The sequence below is a fragment of the Lontra canadensis genome, unplaced genomic scaffold (genome assembly GCF_010015895.1).
Source record: "Lontra canadensis isolate GAN:19392208 unplaced genomic scaffold, GSC_riverotter_1.0 scaffold15, whole genome shotgun sequence".
Lineage (NCBI taxonomy): Eukaryota > Metazoa > Chordata > Mammalia > Carnivora > Mustelidae > Lontra > Lontra canadensis.
The window spans coordinates 6691206-6713263 of NW_022631009.1; the positions used below are offsets into that span (position 1 = coordinate 6691206).

The following is a 22058-nucleotide window of genomic DNA, read 5'->3' on the forward strand; positions in this document are numbered from 1 at the left end:
TTTTATGCCTTTTGAAAAGAATACACACACACTCACATGTTCTTTATGAATGAATATATCCACACAACCCCAAACATGCTGCACACCCAGCAGACACCTCAATTTGTTGAATGTTCCTAAAGCCTCCTGGAAGAATTCGTCTTAAAAATCTTGAGCTTCCAGTACATCTTATTTACTAGATTATGTAGACCTGTCAGCCATATTTCGTTACCTAAACTGATTTAAGTTGTAAGATAGAAAAGCACACTGTAATCAAGTAGAATTTAATATGTGTAAATGTTATAGAAGTAACACTGGAGATGCATTTACATTTATAATGAAACAATAGCGATTTAGTTAAAAGAAAACAGGAAGTGAAAAGTCCACTGGTGAAATCAGTGTGAAAATATATGTGTCTCTTAAGTAATACAGAATTGGCGAACAGAGCAAGTCTTTCAATAATAAAACATACCAACCAAGTTTCAATGCAAATTGCTGGCGTGTGGACACATGAGGATATATATGTGTGTCTACCCTTTATGGTTAATCCATCAAAAGGGAATGTCACATTCTTTATATGGAACAAAAAATGCCAGTTAATTCCATTCCAACTTCTGGGTCTTGGGAATGGTGTATTTTGTCCTACCTATTACATTATGTGTGTCCTTAAAGACTGTTTTTTTTTTTGTTTTGTTTTGTCCTTAAGGACTGTTTTTTTGTTTTGTTTTGTTTTTGTTTGTTTTCTTTTTTTAAGCCCTTCCAAAGGCTAGATTTCTAATGACTGTTTTCTTCTCCAGGAGAGCCCACAGCTGCTACAAATGCCGTCAGTGCAGCTTTACGGCTGCTGATACTCAGTCACTACTGGAGCACTTCAACACTGTTCACTGCCACGAACAGGACATCACTACAGCCAATGGCGAAGAGGACGGTCATGCTGTGTCCACCATCAAGGAGGAGCCCAAAATCGACCTCAAGGTCTACAGTCTGCTCAATCCAGACTCTAAAATGGGAGAGCCAGTTTCTGAGAGTGTGGTGAAGAGGGAGAAGGTGGAAGATAAGGATGGGCTGAAGGATAAAGTTTGGACCGAGAGTTCAAGCGATGACCTTCGAAACATGACTTGGAGAGGGGCAGATATCCTGCGAGGCAGCCCATCCTATACTCAGGCAAGCCTGGGGCTTCTGACGCCCGTGTCCGGCCCCCAAGAGCAGACCAAGACTCTAAGGGATAGCCCCAATGTTGAAGCTGCCCATCTGGCACGACCTATTTATGGCTTGACTGTGGAGACCAAGGGATTCCTGCAGGGGGTGCCAGCTGGTGGAGAGAAGTCTGGGCCCCTCACCCAGCAGTATCCTGCATCGGGAGAAAACAAGTCCAAGGACGAATCCCAGTCCCTGTTACGGGTAGGAAGGTTTAATTTTTAAATAATTCACCTATGTTGAAGGGGAAATGGGAGGACACATATTCTCTACCTTTAGTATCATTTAGTATCATTTAGTCTTACACCTGAAACTAAATGGTCTCAGTCTGGGGTCTTAGAAGGCCAAAGTGGTCAAAGTGGTGGAGAGTAGCTTGTGTGTGTGTGTGTATACTCTACACGTCTGTGCTATGGTGGTGGGCAGTCACTTGTTTGCCACTGCTCTTAGCTCAGATTGGATGTTGGTTAATCATTCCTGGTGATTATGCAAAACACCGAGGCCGCATTTGGAGAAGGGAGGTTCAGAATCTCAGAAGATTGCACATCTGTTCCATTAAAATAGGTAAATGACTTTTAAATTTTAAGGTGGTGTCACACTGCATCTGGTTAACAGGAAAATTAGCAGAGATTTAAATCATTAGGAATGCAAAGCCTATGGTGAGAGGTTACTACGGAAATGTAGTTTTTTACAAACTGATGGTATAATTATGTACAAATGACAAGGCTTGTTGGTGTTTAGTTACCAAAAAGAGGGGAAGAGATGAGGTAGACCCAAGTGTGAGTGGCCTGAAGAGCATCCAAAGCAGAGAAAGACCCATGTGTTTTACATGATTAGGCTTTCGTAGGGAGAAAGACATAGTTCCATGTGGAAAAACAAAACCTCTGAGAATGATGAGATCCTCGCTCTCTCTCTATGTAGCAGTGTCAAGAAAATAGTCAGATTTTGAAAATTCACCAACTCTCAGTTAAGTGATGCTCGCTTTTTGCCTAAGGCACCACCACTTCGACATTTCACCTTGACTCCGAGAAAGTTTTGAGCATTCTGCATGATTTCGATGCTTTGGTGGTGCCTAGAAGGTAGGATCAGAAAGCAGCTAACCTTTATCAAAGATCCTGGTAGGAAGGCGAGGGCAGCCAGCCCAATGGTTTGACCTACAGGTCAGAGACCACTGAGGTCTCTCTGGATGGATTCTGGAGAGAAGAATTTCTCCCTCCAATGTCTGCATGGCTTCCCTCCTCTCATTTCCTGCAGATTCTCTGAAGCCTGTCTGTGCTTCTCAGGTTTCTCTAGTGGAGTTGAGAAATGCCTCTTAGAGGTACACAGTTAATTATAAAATCTCTTCCCTTTCTCGGCTGCAGTCATGCCCTGAAGCTATGAGAAGGGCTTGAATGCAGAAGAGGCTATGCCCCTTGTACACCGAGAAACAAAGAATCCTTCCTGCAGAGAAGGCGCAAGTTGATTATAGGTAACTTTAAAAAGAAGAGAAATAGTTCTTGTGCCCTTCAAGAAGGGGGTTGAATTCAGGGAGCTTCTTTCCGATAAATATATATGGGGCTGCAATTGTAACTGTTCATTATTTTCTTAGCATGTCAGGATTCTTCTGGTCTCAACTGGCTCTTTTAGTTTCTGGTTATAAGACAGGAATGGTATGTCTCATATTTTAAATTTCATATTGCATCTTGAGAGTGTGTTGTAATTGGGTGCCTTAATGTCTGTATCACTAGAGCTCCCCACCCGTTTTTCGTTTTCGTTTTTTTTTTTTTTTTTTTTCCATTTTAAAATCGTTTTCATCCATGTCATCCATGACATCTTCATTTGATTGGCTCTTTTAGACTATTTCTGGAATATTACCTTTTCTGCCACGTGTATATACAGTAAGAGTTTGGAACGATCAGTCATTTTTTATGTGGTTGAGTCTAAAACCTGAGACTGAGAGTGTTACATTTTTTGAGAGACTGGGGATGATGATGCTTTTCTAAAAAGTTGTTTTTCTCAATTCCTCCACTTCCTTAATTCCCTGACTTCAAGTTTCTGTTGCATCATTGCAACCGTTTCTTCAGTTCCTCACATTAGCTGCTGAAATATGAAATCTTCAGCCAGAGAGTGTTTCACTATATTCTACAAATAATCAAATTCCTAACCATAGGATCTGTGATCTTTAAAAGCGATCATCTCCTAAATTTTAAGAGATGATAAAATTTATGCATATGTGTATATATATGTATGTATGTATGTATGTAAAGTCTTGGATCATTCTTCCTTGACTTTTGTAAACTGTGACTCTTTAAAATTTATATTTTCATTGTATTTGAATAGTGCTTTTGGGAATCACCGATTTTATTGGATATTTGGAATAGAAAGTGTAGCTGATTTAATTTGTGGAGTATTTAATGTATTAAATGAATTAAAACTTTATGATATACACATAGCTTAGCTGATCAGCTTTTTAAGACATTTCAGAGAATTAAAAAGCAGAGTCCATTCTGAATGTGAATTTGACAAGCATTCTACCTTGGTGGTAGAAATTGCTGTTGCTGAGTTATCATAGCAAATTCACACTTCTCAGTTCAATCCTCTGCCATCAATAAGGAAGAACCCAGGAGAGTATCACCATCATATTTACTGAAGGTAAAAACACTGCGCTTTAATTTTATAATTGTAGGGGTCTAGTTATTAGTGAAAGTGTCATATAAAAGTTTATAAATACCCAGTAAAAATACGCAAATGCAATTTACATTTTGTGAATGGAAATACAGGTGTCTGTAAATGTATATCTACAGAATATAATATTCATAATTTGAGTATAAGTAGTCTGGAACTTGAACTTATCCTGCTATTTGGCATGTTTATTTAGAAATAGTATACACTTTGAAAAACAGAAAATTGGTTTTAAAAGTCATTTTATTAAATAGTGCAAATAGTGTAGACTTAATAAACTGTACTTATAAATATTTATACATGTAGTTTCTAATATTAAAAGTAAAAATTTGACTATCAGCTGACTGCTGTACAGATTGATAATGAGAATTAAGTATGAGAAATCCGTGCAGGAAAAAATGTTAATTTAAAATAGTTCAATCCTATGCTGGTTAATAGTGGAAACATTTTTAAAGAGCAGGCTAAATGTATTTAGGGCCATTCACAAAGTACAAAATGATGGTTGCTTTCTGGATCAGTATCTTTCTGTATCCAGTATCTTTCTGATACGTGTTTTTAACTGGTTTCAGTTATGAAATTTTGCTGCACTCAAAGTGAGGAAGGAAATAGAAGAATCACAGAGAAGAACTAAAATTTGAAAATATTTTCTCATTAGTTTTTTTTTTTTCTTTTCTTTTTGTTTTGTTTTACATAGGTTAGTTAAGTGTTTGGCTTTCAGTTTTGTGTTCAATAGCAGATCATTTATGTATATTTTCATGTAGTGAATGTCTTGTATTTTTCCTTTGTTACCAGTGTGGAATTGATATGGTTACAAAACATTTTAAATTGTGTATGTGATCTGTGTAGACCACTGTGCTTTGAGGATAGCAGGGGGCACATTAACATAAGCTTTATCTTGTAAATTGCCTTATGAAAATTAGTTTTTTGGTGTGAATTAACTACCTCATATTTCTGTAAAACTATTGGTTTTTTTTTTCTTTCTTTTATGAGTAAGAAGAAACATTAAAGACTTTAGACTGCTAGAAATAGTCCCAAGTTTATATGAAAACCTTGTCTAGAAGGATTTTATAAACATGAAGAAGTTCCTGAAAATGTTTTGAAAATGCAGTGTTTTCATTTAACTTAAGATTTGGCTCTGTGAAGAGGTTAACATATTTAACATTTTCTGTGCTAAAAGCAAAAGTTTTAAATATTCAACTTGATGCTCCTTTCTCATGTTAAACTAAACAGGGTAAGGTAGTCAGAAGGCAGTACAATGCTGTGCCTTTTTCTGGCCAGTTTCTTCTATGATGTATATTTACACAAAGGTATTTATCTATTCATTTTGTAGACAGACTCATAGAATGCAACTATATTAGTTTTATGATTTCCTGCATAAAAAATTCCAGATCTCACTCTTCAAATTGACGTTTTAGATTGGATTTTACAACGTAGAAAGCTGTGTCTTTTAACTGATAACTACATTAATAGGAACAAAGCATCTGTCATTAAGTTTCACAAAGATTTTGCCAATATCAAATGCAGTTTTTCATTTAATGAAATGCAGAAGTATAATTGGGTTTAGATAGGAAATGTGTAAGGGGAGTTTATGGCAAATCCACATCCAGGTAAACATCTGCGTATCATAGTAGGATAACTCAACTGCTCGGATTCTCCCTTATTTTCAGATGCCCTAGTTATCAGTCCACTTTCTTCATGCATCTAGGGGAAAAATGATTTTAGATTACAGTATAAATTTATTTAGGGAAATCTACCCATTTCAATGCATACATTTCACACCAGTTGGTTTTGGAGGAGACCTTCAGCTGTGGGCTATGGGAGTTCCAAGTTCTGGGAGTTGAGTTCCATGTTGAGCCACTGACTGTCAAAGGCAGGGCCTCCCAGGATCTCCATTCATCCCACTCTTGGGATTAAAATGCCTGCCGTCCTCACAGAAGTGCTGTGCAGCTTAGTTAATTACTGTTTGTCAGGCCATTTGAGATCGTCAGATGCAGGGTTCTAGATAAGTGCAAAGTAGTATGATTATTTGTTCATTTTGTAAATGTGATACCAAGACAGCACAAAGTAGATGTTATTTTCCGCTTGCTTCAGTGGTGTTAAATTTATAGTTTAAAGATTGTTGATACCGGACAGTCTATTGAGATGCAAAAATGTTCTTTTGGGGACAGTCCATTGGCAGCCAGACAGACGTTCAAACAAGCGACAATGTTGAATGCCTTTACAACTAGTGACAGATCATCGCAGGAACTTTTTCTAACTAAAGATGATTTCAAGGGAAAAGCCTGATAGTGTTTTTTTTCTTCATGTTTAATGAAAATAAAACAGTTTTTCAATTATCTGCAGGTAGTAGTGATGTTACATAACGTTTATGTATATAACTCTTTCTGACTCAGTTTGGACATTTACATATGGATGTACTTAATCCCAAAGAGAACTGACTATACCAGGAAAAATGGCAAAGATAACACCTCCATAATCACTGGTTATGAAACTTGTAGTTTTTAGGGCACATTGATAAATTCTTTCTTTAGGTAACTGCGGATACTTGATTTGATATTTGAATAAAGTATTTAAAACCATTTACTAAATCCAGAGTTAACAATCCTTGTATATATCTCTGTTCTTCTGCCTTGCATAAGACGCATTTCTGTTGTCCACCAGTTAGGAAAGGATATGGTTTAAATTCAAATGTAACATAGATTTATTTAAAAAATACAATCCATTAGTTGACTTAGTTGAGTGTAGCAGCGAACGTGACCATTTTGTTTTTATTAAATAAAAACTAGGTAGCTTGAATTTTTTTTTCTTCACTAGTTATTCATCTTTTATATTCATATACCATTTTTGACGGTTGATCATAACTAAAAAAAGCCAATTTGATATATGTATGTTTGGTTTTATTGGCTTGACCAATGAGATTTTCTTTTATTCTTATTTCTTTTTTAAAAATCAGCTCCATTGACTCAAGTATTTTCGTAAGCATTTTTTTTTTCCTTTTTGTAACCTAGACTTTTTGTGAAGTCTGGCATAGTTCTGCTGGCGCAGGTTTGTAAAGCAGGGGAAGCAGATGTATCTTTTAGTGAATTGGGCTGTAAGTTTGTGGTTGCTGTGAAATGGTATCCTTCAGCACACTATCTGTTAATTATTTCCTGTATAAGTATCTTTTGCTTGGCTTCCTTTTCTCACAGACTGCATGAGTCAGGAGATAACAGGTCCCCAAAAGGAACCCATTGTTGAATGTTCTTTCTTAGATGTTGGAAATGAAGAGTATATAGAAGGTGGCCCAAGTTTCAGGAGCAACAGATGGAGAATGATTCAAAAGTGTGTCAGCCATGGGCTGCACAGCCTTGATGTGAATCTGGTATTTTTCTAGCAAAGTCCAATCTGATGGACGGATTTAACAGAACTGTTGATTCCCTAAAATGCCAGGAAATTTTTTTATTTTGGATTTTTGTATATTTTGTTATTTGATGTCAACAAAAGAGTAAATATTGTTTCCATTGTCGTATTCTTTACCCTCTTTTCCCTTTGACTGTCTTTGGGAACTTCCATTAAGTATTTACACACAAAGACACTGATTACTAGAATGGTGTATTGGTTAACTCCAGGAAGCTTGGCAAGCAGGATACTGCTGCATCTAGTTGCGTTATGAGCTCAAGGAGATGCAAATAATACCCAGGAAGTTTGAAGAATCTGTTTCTTTAATTTTGGTGAAGCAGCATTCTCATTTATAGAAGTTTGTAATTAAGTATGATTCGTACATAAAATAGAACCAGGAATATGACTTTATTTTGGGACAAAAATCCAAAATACTTTATCTTAAGGCGTATTTTTTTATGTTATTAGTAATTAGGAGTAAGGCGAAGGAATCTTCTGTTTTTGTAAGTACAGGACTTTTGTGATGTGATAAATTGAGTGGTTGGTATCATTATTTATGTCAGAATGATCAAATAGCTCCCACACATAATTTTACATGTTAACATTCCTCTTTAAAAAGTTAGTTTCTCGGTTGAGATGATTTACTTTCGGCACAGTAATTATGAAAGCGACAAACCATCTTATACGCTGGAGGTTTACCTATTTGTAACATCATGATTAACCAGAAAAAGCTAAGGATATGTAGATATATTTTTAAAAGACAAAATATACTTTATAGTTTTTACTAACATTTAAAAAAAGATGAGTCATGATTATAAGTCAAACTTTTATGAGAATTTGGATACAGGCAAAGGTTTTTAAAATAGTGATTTAATAAGCACAGTATTTTGTTTAAAAAAATGATGAGATTCATGACAGTGTGGTTTATTGAATTCCATTTGCCTGTTGTGTTGTATTTGTTATATTTTGTTTACATTTTGGTATTCAAGACTTATACTGAGTCATGAAAAAAAAAAGTCTTGGTAGAGAAACGTCCCATAAAATAATCTGTTCTCAGGGAATCAGCTTTAGGTGTTTAGTCAGTAATGCAGTGGACATCATGAGAATACCTCCTAGCTGCCCAATTTGAATTCTTGATGCAGAAGAACAAACCTGGGGAAACTGGGTTAGAACAATTCTACATGAAAGCATGCAAACAATAAAGAATTTGGTTGATGTAGATGGATACTTCTAATTGATTGCCAAGTAATTTAGTATTTCATTTTCTAGGATTAAAAGTTTACAGCCTTTCCATTTATTTATTATTGAATTAACAACTTTCATCCTCACCAAACCCTTTGAGGTTGAAGCGTTATTATCCTTTTTATTTAGGTAAGGAAACTGAGGCAGAGAGATTAATTAATTTGCCTGAGGCCACTCCAACTTTTAATGGCAGAGGTGCAGTTTTGATACTGACAGCTGGACTGTGGCCCATGCTCCTACCTATTGCATGGCCTCCTTTGACTCTGTGTGATCGGTTAATAAATGCTTGGGGAACTCTGCAATTTCAGAATAATTTATTCCATCTAAACATATAGTCTTTGTGTGTTTTGTGTCCAAAATGGAAAAATCACTTTTTGAAAATGATGCAAATGATAGATGCTTTTCGAAAAAGAAGTGTTATGTGTTTGACCATATAGAATACTAAAGAAAAGGAAAATCAGTCATAAGTCCAACCCACAAATACTTTTCTATTCACATATATATATATATAGATGTTTCTAATTTATTTTTTATATGCATGCAGATATGTATTTTATTCAAGTAGAGGATCATTGCCTCACTCCTTTTTCCATTTAACAATAAGTGGTGGACATCTTTTCCCATCAACAAATATAACTTAAAATATTTGGTTTAGTGCCTCCATGTTGTGCCATGAAATAGTTACATAAAGTGCTTAGTAGATCACCTACTGATAAACGTTTAGGCAATTTCCAATTTTTAGTTATAAAGAAACTTTGATGAACCTCCTGGTATATGTTATTTTATTGTTTTATTGTTTCCTTAGGACAGTTTCTTATCATTGCAGTTACCTGAGTGAGAAAATACATGTCTGATAACAAATAATGTTCAGTGTCCACCACCTTCTAAATGGGTCATTTTTAAAATACAAAATAAATTCATTCACAAATAATATCTTCGAAATATTTAATTAAGGATTAACTGTTAAACTGCAAATTGACTTATTTAATGATGAATGCAGATAATTAAGGAAAAGGCAAATAATCTTTAAGAGCCTTTTCTTACCATGTTTGTGGTAGATAACAAATGACCAATAGCTAGGGCTGTGGTGTGATATGCTTATATATTACACATGCAACGAAGTTTATTTTGTAGAGAAACTTATTTTCAAGCAGGACCCATTTTCTTTAGCAGAGTTGAGTCATGGGCAGTCAACTCAGATGGGCTTGCCCTTTTCAGGGAAGAATTGCTTTTTTTTCCCTTGTTTTCACTTTGTCCCATGGACAGTGTTCTTCTGTGCTTCATAATTTCTCAACCCAGTTTTAAAGTTTATACTTTCCTTGTGTGTGTAATAGATTCAGTGGTAATGGTGTGGGCTTCAAGGGAATATAACAGAGAAGATGTTGGGTTTTTTTCTTTAAAATATGGAAGTCAATAATTTTCATTTCTGTGTTTTGCTGAAATACTTATATTGATTCTGTTAGAAAGTATTTTTCTTTTATAAGATTTTCAGAGTGTCAGCTAGAACACTCTTTCTTTATTATTTCTTAATAAAGTATTAAAAGGACAGGAGCACAAGAATACTTTCTCAACTAGCATTGAGCCTGTGCTTGTTATATGCCACAAATAGAGTTTCAGGCTATTCTTACCAATTAATAACACTGAGAAAAACATGTATGATGTCATTTATATATACAAGTTAAGTCAGACTCACGTATGGGATTTGGAAATGGAAATATTACATTTAAGATAGCTGTTCACTTAAAAATAATTTTTTTTTAAAGACTGAGTATAGGACTTTAAAATTTCTTTCCTGGTACATTAAAAAATAAAAATGGCTTCATTTACGTGTAACTTTTTAGAAGCATATCTGTTTTGCAAAGTGTAAAGCAGTGCTGGCCATATTTTAGGAGATACATGTGTTTGTTTTACCGCATTCTTTACAACCTGAAACTTTCTTCATAATTCAAGAAAACCCATCTGTTTCGGCTGAGTTATATAACTTATTCAAAGAAAGTTGGAGGTCTCTAAAATGTGGATTGTCTAGATAGGATACACACACACACACACACACACACACACAGTGTTTATATATATAAATATATGATGATTTTTAAAATCAGATAAAATTTAGAGCTTGCCTCAAATTCATATGTAATGTCAATATTTCTGAAGACTCCAAAATAGATCCTAATTATTCTTTGAGTAGGATGTTCAGGGTGGGGTTTGGCGGTAGGTGTGGCCCCACCATTCATAGGCGGTCTCTAGCTGTGATTCAGGCTTCACTGGATTTTATTTTCTGGTAAAATTAGATTTCATGTTTTCTTTTTACTCTTCCCTTGTGATGTAGTGGAAAGAGGACTGGATTTTGGAGGCAAGGAGGTTTTGTGTTCTAGACTCACTTTATGACTAACTAGCCGTGTGACCGTGACTGAGTCATTCAATCTTTGTGCACTGTTTCCTTTGGAAAGTTATAAAGATTGAAATATACAATTACTCATCTCTTTAAAATTTTAAGTTCTAGGGCCAAGTCAATTTTCCGTAAAACCTTAAACTTCCAGGTCTGCGATTTGTTACCTGAAGCAACTTAAAGATAAAAATCTTATGTTTTGGACTTAGTACTGCTGGTGTCCAAAGAGATACCACATATTTGGTATGTGAATTCTTAAATCAGATTTCCTTCTCATGGCTGAGAATCTATAAGTTATGGGGAAAAAAGCACTGTCATAGTACAATCTGCAGTCTTCAACAATTATATTCTTTGAGCTTTTTGAGCTTATCTCATAAAAGAAAAGCTCAGTCTTTCAAAATAAATTGTTTCAAAAATCATGTTATTAAGGGATTGCTTGTATATGATGATAAAAGGAAGTTATGTACAATAAGAAATAAAATAATTCTGGAGAGAACAGGACATGTTTAAAGTCTCTTTCCTCAGTTTCTTGGCATTGAGCAGTGATGCCTGTTTTGTTCAGTCAGATGTTCAAATCAGAATTTTGGATGCAGAAACTAATTTTAGTAGGTGGGGTGCAAATTTCTTATGAGTCCGTGAATAGACTCTAATCCCAGCTGTTTCATTACAATTATAAAAATAAAATTGGCTGTGAATCATTCAAACTCTATTTAATGGATGTGAATAATTCAGTTTCGTCCCACTGAAATCTTGAAACTATAAACCTATCTTAGATTTTTTTATGTTCCTTCGCAGTTAGTATCCCATTATTCATGTATGACTTACTTGAAGTGTCAGTGGTCATGATGAAAATGACCATATTTCCACTCAGTTCCTGTGGGTTTTGGGAGAGGAGGTGGACCTTAGGATGAGGTGATGGATGAAATGGAGAAAGAAATTAGGAAGAGTCTACAAAAAGAGAAAAGGATGTTAAATTAGTATTTTTTGACTATTTCCTTTCCCATTAAAATATATATGCTCCTTATAGGCATTTTAGAAAATATAAATAAGAAAAAATAAGAGAATAACTACTTGACACTTTAGTGTATTCTTTTCTGGAGACACACAAACACACATGCACACACCTACACTCATAAACATACATACAAACATAGGTTCATAGTCTTGTTGTTAAATAACCTTCAGTTTGACTTTATAATAAATTATAAACGTTTGTTCCATATTAGTATATATCTGCTACATCATATTTATTGACTTCATAGTTTTTCCTTATATATTGTACTAGTTGTACTAGAAAAGATGATTATTGATTTCTTGTGTTTGGACATTTAAGTTATTTCCAGTTTTTGCTGTTATAAATAGTGTTGTATTGAATATCCATGGAGCTAAATAATTTTATCTTGCTTGCAATTTTAAATTGTTAGAATTGATTTCATATAATCAGGTGCCTCTACAGGATGGCACAATGGCAGAGTTTATTGGCAAGTATAAGTTACTTTACTAGGCTGTGTATATATACTCTTGGGAAACAGAAAAATAGTATCATTTCTTGACTTTAAGTAATTAGAATTACCTCACAGTGGTAGCTAAGAAGTAGAAACCCTAATGTTTTCTTTGAAGATTGTTATAGGGGAAAAAGTTAATATGATGGTTTGAATAAAGTGCGTTTCTGAAACACCAACAAATAACTAATCAGGCAGTCCTTTTAACATTTACATGTTGAAAGAAGGCTCCTTAGTTACCTTGGTATTCAAAGACTATTTAAATAGTATATACTGAAGTGAGTCTTATAAGGTAAAAGAAAGAAAGAAAGAGAAATAGATAGATACAGATAGACTATATCAAGGGATTTAGCTGTCTCCAAACCTTCTTAAAATTAGTATGTTTTAGTGATCACATGAAGTTGATTTGATGCTAATAGTTACTCAGTGAAGTGTTTGGTACACAAACTCTATTTTGAAATATTTGTATTTATTTTAATTTACTTAAAGTCATTTACATGGTTAATTGTAAAGTAAGAATAAAAATCAGGTGTTAAAGCGAAGTGTAGAAGACCGTTCTAACCTCCATCTCTTTTCATTCATTTTTCCAAGCATCTTACTGCTGTTTGCAAAGTCCTTTCATAATACGAGAGACTGGTTGTGTTTCTAGTTCATGAAGCTTCAACAAAATACCTCTTTGTTTTGGTTGGGTGACTCAAGTGCATATTTGGTTGTGTCTATATTTAACTGTGCTAATACTCATCTGGGTTCAAGATTTATTTTCAAAGAACCAACATGCACTAGACCAAACTAATCTAAACTCCAAAAGACTTGAAAGAATAGAAATCCAAAATAAAATACAACTTAATAGAATCATTCCTTGACATACTGGTCTCGAACTTTTCTTGTCATCCAATAAATGATAATTCAGCACCTACTAGGTTTCAGAAACCATGAAAAATGCTATAAAGGGTATGACTCTGAGTAAATCAGGATTCCTACCTTCACATAATATACAGTCATAAGTAATAAGACAGGTATATGGACAAGTATAGTGTAGATAAGACTTCCATAAAAGGGAATAGGAGAGAGAAGAGCAGAGGTCTTTGGGTGTTTAAAGAGAAACAGATCACATTCAGTTAAGTGACTAAAGATAGTTGTCATGAAGAGTTTTCTGAGCTGGTTTTTGAGAAGAGCCTGGGCTTTCAGCAGGTGTATATGATGGCATGGAGGGCAAGCTATGTAGCTAGAACAATGTGAGGTTATCTTAGAAAACTTTAAGGATGTAGATAATAGAAAAGCTTGACTAAAAGGTATGTGCAGTATAGTTTGGTGAGCCAAGACTCGGCATATAGGTTAGGAAAATTTCCTTAAAAGCTATCCAAAAAACATGATTTCACAAAGAAATAGAGAACAATCATGAGTTTTGGAGCCAAGGATAACTTGATCAAAACTTTAATGAAGTTAATATGGCATTTTATAGGAGCGCTTGGGTGGCTCGGTGGATTAAGCCTCTGCCTTCAGCTCAGGTCATGATCCCGGGGTCCTGGGATCAAGCCCTACATTGGGCTCTCTGCTCCGCGGGGACCCTGCCTCACCTCTCTCTCTGCCTGCCTCTCTTCCTACTTGTGATCTCTGTCTGTCAAATAAATAAATAAAATCTTTAAAAAAAAATATGCCATTTTACATAGGAGACTTATCCAGAATTAGGTGAGGGAGGTTTATTAGTAGGCTAATCTTTTACCCTATGACTTAAAAAGAGTTCACACTAGGATAGTGATAATGAGAAATGATTTCCACAGATATGTTAGATGTAGAATCTCCAGGAGTTTACATGTGTTGGTGACCAAGAGGAGGGAAGTTATGATCAATGAGGCTTTGAGTTTGGAAGAGGAGTCTAATAATAGCTAACAATCAGTAATTACTGTGGGCCAGGCCCTGTTCTTTATCTGTAGTAACTCACTAAATCTTCACAATAACCCCATAACATAGATGCTACCTTTAATTTCATTTTATAGAAGAAGGTAGAGTCTCATAGATGTTAAAGTACCTTGCCCAAAGTCATCATCGGCTAGTTAGTGATTGGGTCGGGCTAGATCATTCCCATTAGTCTGGCTTTTTTTTTTTTTTTTGAAAGATTTTATTTGTTTGACAGAGAGAGAGATCACAAGTAGGCAGAGCAGCAGGCAAAGAGAGAGGGGGAAGCAGGCTCCCTGCTGAGCAGAGAGCCCGATGCGGGGCTCGATACCAGGACCTGAGATCATGACCTGAGCTGAAGGCAGAGACTTAACCCACTGAGCCACCCAGGCACCCCATAGTCTGGCTTTAAAGTTCACATTTCTTACTATATTGCTTTTGGATGAATGGTAGTGTCATTAGCAAAACTCTAGAGTCAACTGTTTTTTAAGTGTAAAATAATGAGGCTAGTCTTAAACCTACAAAGTTCGCAGAACATTAAGGTGAAAGTTTCTAATGGATAGCAGGAAATGGTATTAATTATAGGAAATACAGGATTTGAAATGACATAAATTAATTGACATTCATTTAATAGAGCTTATATTGAAATATAATATAAATATATTATAGTTTGTACAAAATATTCTAGGAGTAATATCAATATGGACATGCTGTGGACACTGATTCTTCAAGTCATTTGCAAACCAGTAAGGGAGATAGTGTTCAGAAAAAAATGATTATAATATAAGAAAAGGAGTATCAAGTGCTAAGGAGTGAAACAGATAAAATGGTATTTTATTTTATGTATTTAAAAATTTTTAGAGGAAGATGTGACCTCTGCTTAATTTGCCCATCGAGGAAGGCTGTCTGGAATAGATTACTTATCAGTTGTTTCTTGAAAAGGGTTGGAGTTTGAATAGATGGAGATGGATGGAGCAGGGGGTTACTGGGGTACAAACAACAAACAAACAAATAAAAGGAAACTTTGGTGTTTGGAAAGTTGAAGAATCAAAGTCCTAAAGTCTAAAGAGAATACAAGTAGAAGGTGAGCTTTGTTACTCCAGCAAAAAAAAAAAAAAAAAAGTATAGTGGCCGAGCCCCCCTCTAGAGTGAAAGTTACTATTTTGATATTTATGAGATCAAATTTTAAGATCCTCTGTGTATGGCAAAATCTAATTGATAGGATTTAGAAATTCACAGAAACACATGCCTCAAGGGTCTTACTGTTTACATGCTAAATCAAAAGGAAAGAGTAAATTTGAGAGCAGAGTTGGGTATTTTAATCAAAGTCTGAAGTAAGAATTTAATAATTTTATAAATTAATGTAAATAAGCTTCAGAAAGGTTTTAAAAGTATATACGTATGGTTTATATAAATATGTATATGGTATGTGTATGTAAATTATTCTTTTATTCAAATATAAGTTAAAATAACTCTACTCAGGGCCGTTATTTTCAGATTTAAGTGAAAAATATTTTTGAATACTGTCTAAAAACATAAGCCATATATACTATACCAATTTGAATGATTCATTATATATAAGAACTATTATATTTTAGTTTTATGTATTGTTCTGATTTACTCAGGGATTATTTGTCCTGAATTTAACCCATGGGTTCATTTTCATGTCCTATTTTTAATGTCTTATTTTGTCATTGAGAAGAAAGGGAGATTCTTGCTTGCAATATGTCACCTGTTGTTTAATGGCTAAAACTGTTACATATCTTAATACTGTATTACATTAAGTCATTTTAAAAGCATTGCTTTCCCTTTTGTTTAAAATTCCTACAGTCTCTGAGATATTGGTAGGGGGTTAATGGAAGTCTTGATTAAAATCTTCCAAGCTTCAAGGCTTTCAGTTCCTGTAAACAATTTGGATCTGAGAGATAGGCATATATATATATATATATATATATATATATATGTATATATATATATTTTTTTTTTACTAGTCTATTTACTGATTTAATATTAAGAAAAATCATGTTTTTTCTTTTACTGTATTTTCATACATATAAGTTAAATGTATTTTTTAAAAAATCAGCCATCATCCATTGTATGATGATCACAGAATTTTGACAGTTAAGTTCAAAAATTCTCCAAAGACACAGCATAATCATTTAAAAGTAAAGAAGCTGTCTGTAGTATACCAATTTTCCATTATTTAAAATGCCTTTCAAGTTTTTATATCTAGACTGCTTTTTTTAAGTTTTTTTTTTTTTTTTTTTTTTCCAAACTTGCAGGATCATGAGCTCTCATCATGAGTTTATGAACCTAACTTGCTCCGTAACAGCTAATCAAACTCTGGGTGGATAGAAGTCTCTGAGATTGGTAGAAGTTTTCGCACAGTTGAGATTCACATTTGGAGTCATTAATACACATTTGGAGTCATTAATTATCTATCTTTTCACCAGCCCAGACTGGTTCTGCCTTTCTAGGATGATCAACTGTACAATATTCAGGATCACTCGAAAGTCTCAGTCATTCTATTTTTAGCAAACCCAAAGAGTCTTCAGACATGGCAGGTTTGCATGGGATTGAGTTGGCACCCCTGTAGTTTCTAATCCTTATGATTTTAGTGTCTGAATTTCACTGCAATGATAAAAATGGGATTTTTGTGATATTCCCTGGGGCTGAAAGTGAGATCCATTGAAATGTGAGTGTGTGTGTGTGTGTGTGTACGCACCTCTGTTTGAGGTTTTTCCTCTGAAGCAAGGGACATTTGGACAAGTTTAGGACAGAAGGGAATAAAGATAGGAGAGAAACAACAAATGCCAGGTCTAATAATTTAGCCATTTGTGAATTTTTCTCTCTTAGTAGATTCCAGTCTCCTGAGAGAGAAGGACTGTGCCATTTTTATATCTCTATTTCTCATCGGCTCTGCCATGCTCATCTCTTAGGAGTTGTAGAATCAATATATTCTTAATTGACTAGAATTCTATGAAGACATATGCACTTTTTAAAAAATTTTGGAAAACCATATCCTAATTTCTGCATAGGACTGCAATGTTGCTTGTATAATTTTTCTACCATAGTTTATACAAATTACATAGTTTATTACAAACTGATTAATCTTCAAATTCTCTTCAGGATCAAGGGATTAGGTGAGCTATTTCTTATGTGCAATTTTTTTCAATAACCATTAAAGTTTAATATTATTTAGTGAATTGCTTACTTTGGAAAAAAAACAGTTGTAGCAATTTGGGGTTCATATAGAAATTTTAAAAATACTTGAGGTTTACTGAGCCACTTTTAAATTTGATTTGTTGTTGTTGTTGTTGTTATCTGAAAGAAATTTCTCAGGGCTCACAAAATTTTTTGATACAGGAATCTAGAGAAGCAGTCTGGCACTGTGTTCTAGGCTTTTAAAGAGTTTGAGTAAAACCTAAAAGGTTTGTCTTTATTTTTTAAATCACAAGTCTAATATTCATTTTCTTTTGAAAACAATTCTAGATTTGATTTTGGTTGAAGTAATTATTCTTATGCACAGCTAATAGTAGAGCAGGATGTTCAACATTGTTCAGTCTAAAATGTTGGAAGAAAGTTTCACCATACTTCTGTACTGCTCCCTTCTAAGGAAGGGAATCTTTTAGAACATAGGGTTCTGGGCTTAGGGTATGAGGAAGTTTGCAGGAGAATCGTTTATCCCAGTAATTTTATAACTAAGTCAGGAAATCAAAGGTTTACAGCCTGGAAAGTGTGATATGAAGAAGAGAAACATATTCATCTATAGTATTCCTGGATTTTGAAAGCTTCTGTGGACCCAGGAACGCACATATTGTTTGAATTACGAACCCAACCTCATCGTCTTAATCTCCTGGCCTTGAAGAGATGAATAGAAGTTCTGGGTTCTATCTGTGGAGTTGAAATTGGTAGAGGCAGAGAATTTTGTTGGAGTTCTTGGTTGTTTTCTTGACCCTTTAGGAAATGAGGGAGAGGAGAGAGAAAGCGTCTAACTGTGTGCCAAAGGAAACTGGTCAATGACTCCTTCTTAGAGTTGAGGATTATGAATTGTTCCTACACTATAGTGTCTGCCTGGTACCAGATTCATGAACTTTCAGGATTGGAATCTGTGCAGAGAGGGAAGGAATGGTGAAGACAAAGTCAGGAAAGTCTTTTGCTATCATCTTGTCCTCTGCAGTTGCTTTGTTTGGATGGTTTCAGTGGTCTGACGGTGATGTAGTAAGTCATTTGCAGGAAATGAAACTCCAGTTTCTTTTTTTTCACTCAAAGGCTAATCTGATTAGCTCTGAAACATTTGTTCATCTGTTTTATTCAGTATTTGAACTATGCCTATGGAAGACATATGGATTTAAATAGTACTTGGCTTACCATCTGCTGATAAGGGAAAGTGAGATGCTAAATCAGAGTGGCAGGAAAGTCTATTTCAGTAGAAGCTATTTCGATCTGAAATATTGTAGGCAATCTCACAGAATATTTTAATTGGGATTATATTGATGTGTGTTAGTAAAAGGAGCACATTTGCTGATATGGTTCAACTTATATAATCATTAAATTTATATATCAGTTTAGAGATGTGAAGCAATGTGAAATTTTGATCCCATTAATTATAGGTTTTTTCCCCCTTAAAGTAGTCATTTATGGGAAAACCTTTGTGATGCATTTATTTTAGCAGAATGCTATATTTAATATCCCCTGGTTGGAAATTGGAACACAAAACATCAGCTTTTCAGATAAATTTATTAGAAATTCAAAAAACCCATAATTTATTCTAATACAGTGCTCATCTGTTGAATATTCTTATGGTAAACTACATTTTGAAAATCTAATTTTACCTTGGGAAGATTAGAAAGAAGAAAAAGAAGATATCTCTTTTTATGGTGATAAAATATAAACTGCTGATATATAATGCTGAAAAATTCATAATTATGCCATATTTATGTTTCAGGTTAAAATTCTGAGAAAGTAGAATCATCCAAGCATTAAGAATGATAGGAAATATAATCAATCATATATACATATGTGTATATGAATATATGCATATATAATAATATATGTATATAATTTTGATAAACCAGGTTTATTTTTGTTTTTCAGATTAATTGGTCATTCTTCCTTAAAACATGTGTTTGGCATTTCAGTTTTGATTGAAGTAATACAAGGGTCAGTAACACATGGTTTTTGCCCTCTGGGAGGACACACAGTCAAAGATGGTTCCTCTATATGTCCATGTTTATGCTAAGCATCTTCACAGGCATCATGTTGGCTAATTCTCTCAACAATGCTGTGACGCTGAACATTTGCAACTCCATTTTAATGAAGATAGTAAGGTCTGGGGAAGTTGACTAAGCTGCCTGAAAATAACACAATTAGTTTCATTAAGTTTAAAGATTATATAGCAAGTTCCTGTCGTACACTTGGCTCTGTGCTAAGTGCTAAGAAGTGCAAGATGAATAAGACAAAGTTCTTGCCCTTGAACACGGTCTATGAGGAGACAGAAACATAACGGGATGAGTTTTAATGTGAAGTAGAAAGTATAGGAGCAGAGAAAGACTCAGAGCATGCAGCTGTCTTGGCCTGGGAGGTCCTTAAGGACTTATTCGGTTTAATGAATAGAGATGGAATGGGAGACCCCGGCCAAGAATTCACACTAGTAAAGTACTAGAGTCAAGAACCAGCATACAAGCAGTTTATCTAGTACTTACTGTGCAGTCCAGTAGTAACTGCTCACATGTGACTACTGAGCGTTTGAAATGCCACTAGTCTAAAATGAAATGTGCTATGTGTATAAAACACATACCAGATTTCTAAGATTCAGTATGAAAAAATTAATATTAAGCTGTCACATTAATAATGTTATAATAATTACATTTTGAAATGACAATATTTTGGATATATTGGTTTAAATTACACGTAACAATTTTACTTAGATTCAGTGAATTTAACTCACTGATTTAACAAATTAGAGATGGTTCGGTGTTTGGGAAATTTGAGGATTTCTCCATAGTATTGCTTATGTTCACATTGTTTTATTCATGCCTTTGAGTTATTGAAATGACAGATTTGGGGTGCATTGGCCTTATTAAAGAATATTTGGGCACCTCGTTAGTTTATTTCTGCAGGAAAATATGAGGCACATCCTGAAATCATGTATATAGTACATAATTTCTTAGAACTATTTATTTTATTTTAATTTTTAAAGATTTTGTTTATTCGTTTGACAAAGAGAGACACAGTGAGAGGGAACACAAGCAGCGGGAGTGGGAGAGGGAGAAGCAGGCTTCCCATTGAGCAGGGAGCCCAATGTGGGGCTCAATCCCAGTACCCTGGGATCATGACCTGAGCCAAAGGCAGATGCTTAATGACTGAGCTATCCAGGCACCCCTATTTTTTTTTTTTTTTGTTTAATTTGGAAACTTTGCATTCAATTTCTTGTAGGTAGGTTTACAGTTTTTTAGATGTTGAAGACTACTCTTTTTCTAGTCTAAAATAATTGCTGATTTGAACTTAGATATTTTCTAAACTTCTTTTTCGCACAGTATTTTTTTATGATATGGGACTTCAGAAATTTCTGTTAAGCTTGGGTATACCAGTTTATCCCACCTATCATTATTGAAATGTCCTGTTCAGTTTTCTTTACTGAGGAACCCATGAGGATCTAATTGAGAAATCTAGAACAGCCTGGAACCCCCAGGGTCTTAGAGTGTGATTGGCAAAACACACATCAGCACTTCAGATCCTCTTGAGGGGCTGTCCTTTCTTAGTTGTGGTGATCCACCTTGGGACTGGATGAACCCCATTCAGTTGATTTTGCTAGGATCTACAGCTGGGTCTGTGCCTCAGACACAGAATGTCTTTCTCAAAAGTAAGTATTAGATTTATTTTTGTAATATTCACTCTTAGAAAGATCACAGTTAGGAATAGCAGCACAATAATCTCATTGATATATTACAGACCACTGCAGAATTCTAACAAATAGTCATGTCCCTTTTGCATGTCAGAGAAGAGCGTTCTCCTGTCTCCCTAAGTGAGAAAAAAACAAGTTGCCCTGCAAATATTCAAATGCTAGTGATGGCATAAGGCACCGTCTCAGGAAATAAATGCCCTTCCCATTCTTCCTCTCTTTCTTTCCATTCACAGCCTTCCTTTTACTCCCATTCCCTTTAACTATTACATTGAGTTATTCAGGAAGGACTCAGAAGCTCCCTTTGCAAAGGGGATGGTTTAAAACTCTTCGTATGAGAGAAATTAAAACAGTAGTTTCTTAGAAGTAGAAGGTCATTGTACCTAACCCTCTAATCCCTGCCCCATCATGAATACTGGAAGGGAGCTATTTGACTCTGCTCCACAGCCCTCTTGGGAGAGCTGCAGGAAGCACTGAGATGCATGTCAACACTGTGGATTGTACGGTGAGGACAGAAATGGAACCAAGGATTACATAAGAGCTGCACATTGGTCATAAGAGGTGCCTGGTGTGGGTTCTCCTCTTCTGCTCAGGTTATGGAGGTGTGACCTGTGGGGTGGTAACTTTCTTAGCAAGACCACCTACCTGGTTCAGGTATTTGGAAGACTTTATGTTATCAAGCCACATAGAACTTTTAAAGTCACTGTGCTAGTGTTTATTTCCAAATCCAATTTTTCATATTTGCCTTGAATATGTTTCTGAATATATGGGAAGACTTGGTGTTGAGAGATTAAAAAAAAATTTTTTTTTAATACTCTTAACTGAGCAACTTGTTTCCATTCCGTCAGTGTTATAAGTAGTGTTGTCAAAGATGCAGAGTCTTCTAAGCTGGATATCTAGAAGTGTCAAAGGA

At 34.9% G+C, this 22058-nt stretch overlaps 1 protein-coding gene across 4 annotated transcripts in view; it reads left to right on the top strand.

Annotated features, from left to right (window-relative positions):
• TRPS1 (transcriptional repressor GATA binding 1) overlaps positions 1-22058 on the top strand; it is a 253640-nt gene that overhangs the window by 78935 nt on the left and 152647 nt on the right. For all 4 annotated transcript variants that reach the window (XM_032858441.1, XM_032858444.1, XM_032858442.1 and 1 more), the window contains one exon: positions 777-1380. In XM_032858441.1, the coding sequence (XP_032714332.1) occupies positions 777-1380 (604 nt within the window). The remainder of the gene's footprint in view (positions 1-776; positions 1381-22058) is intronic.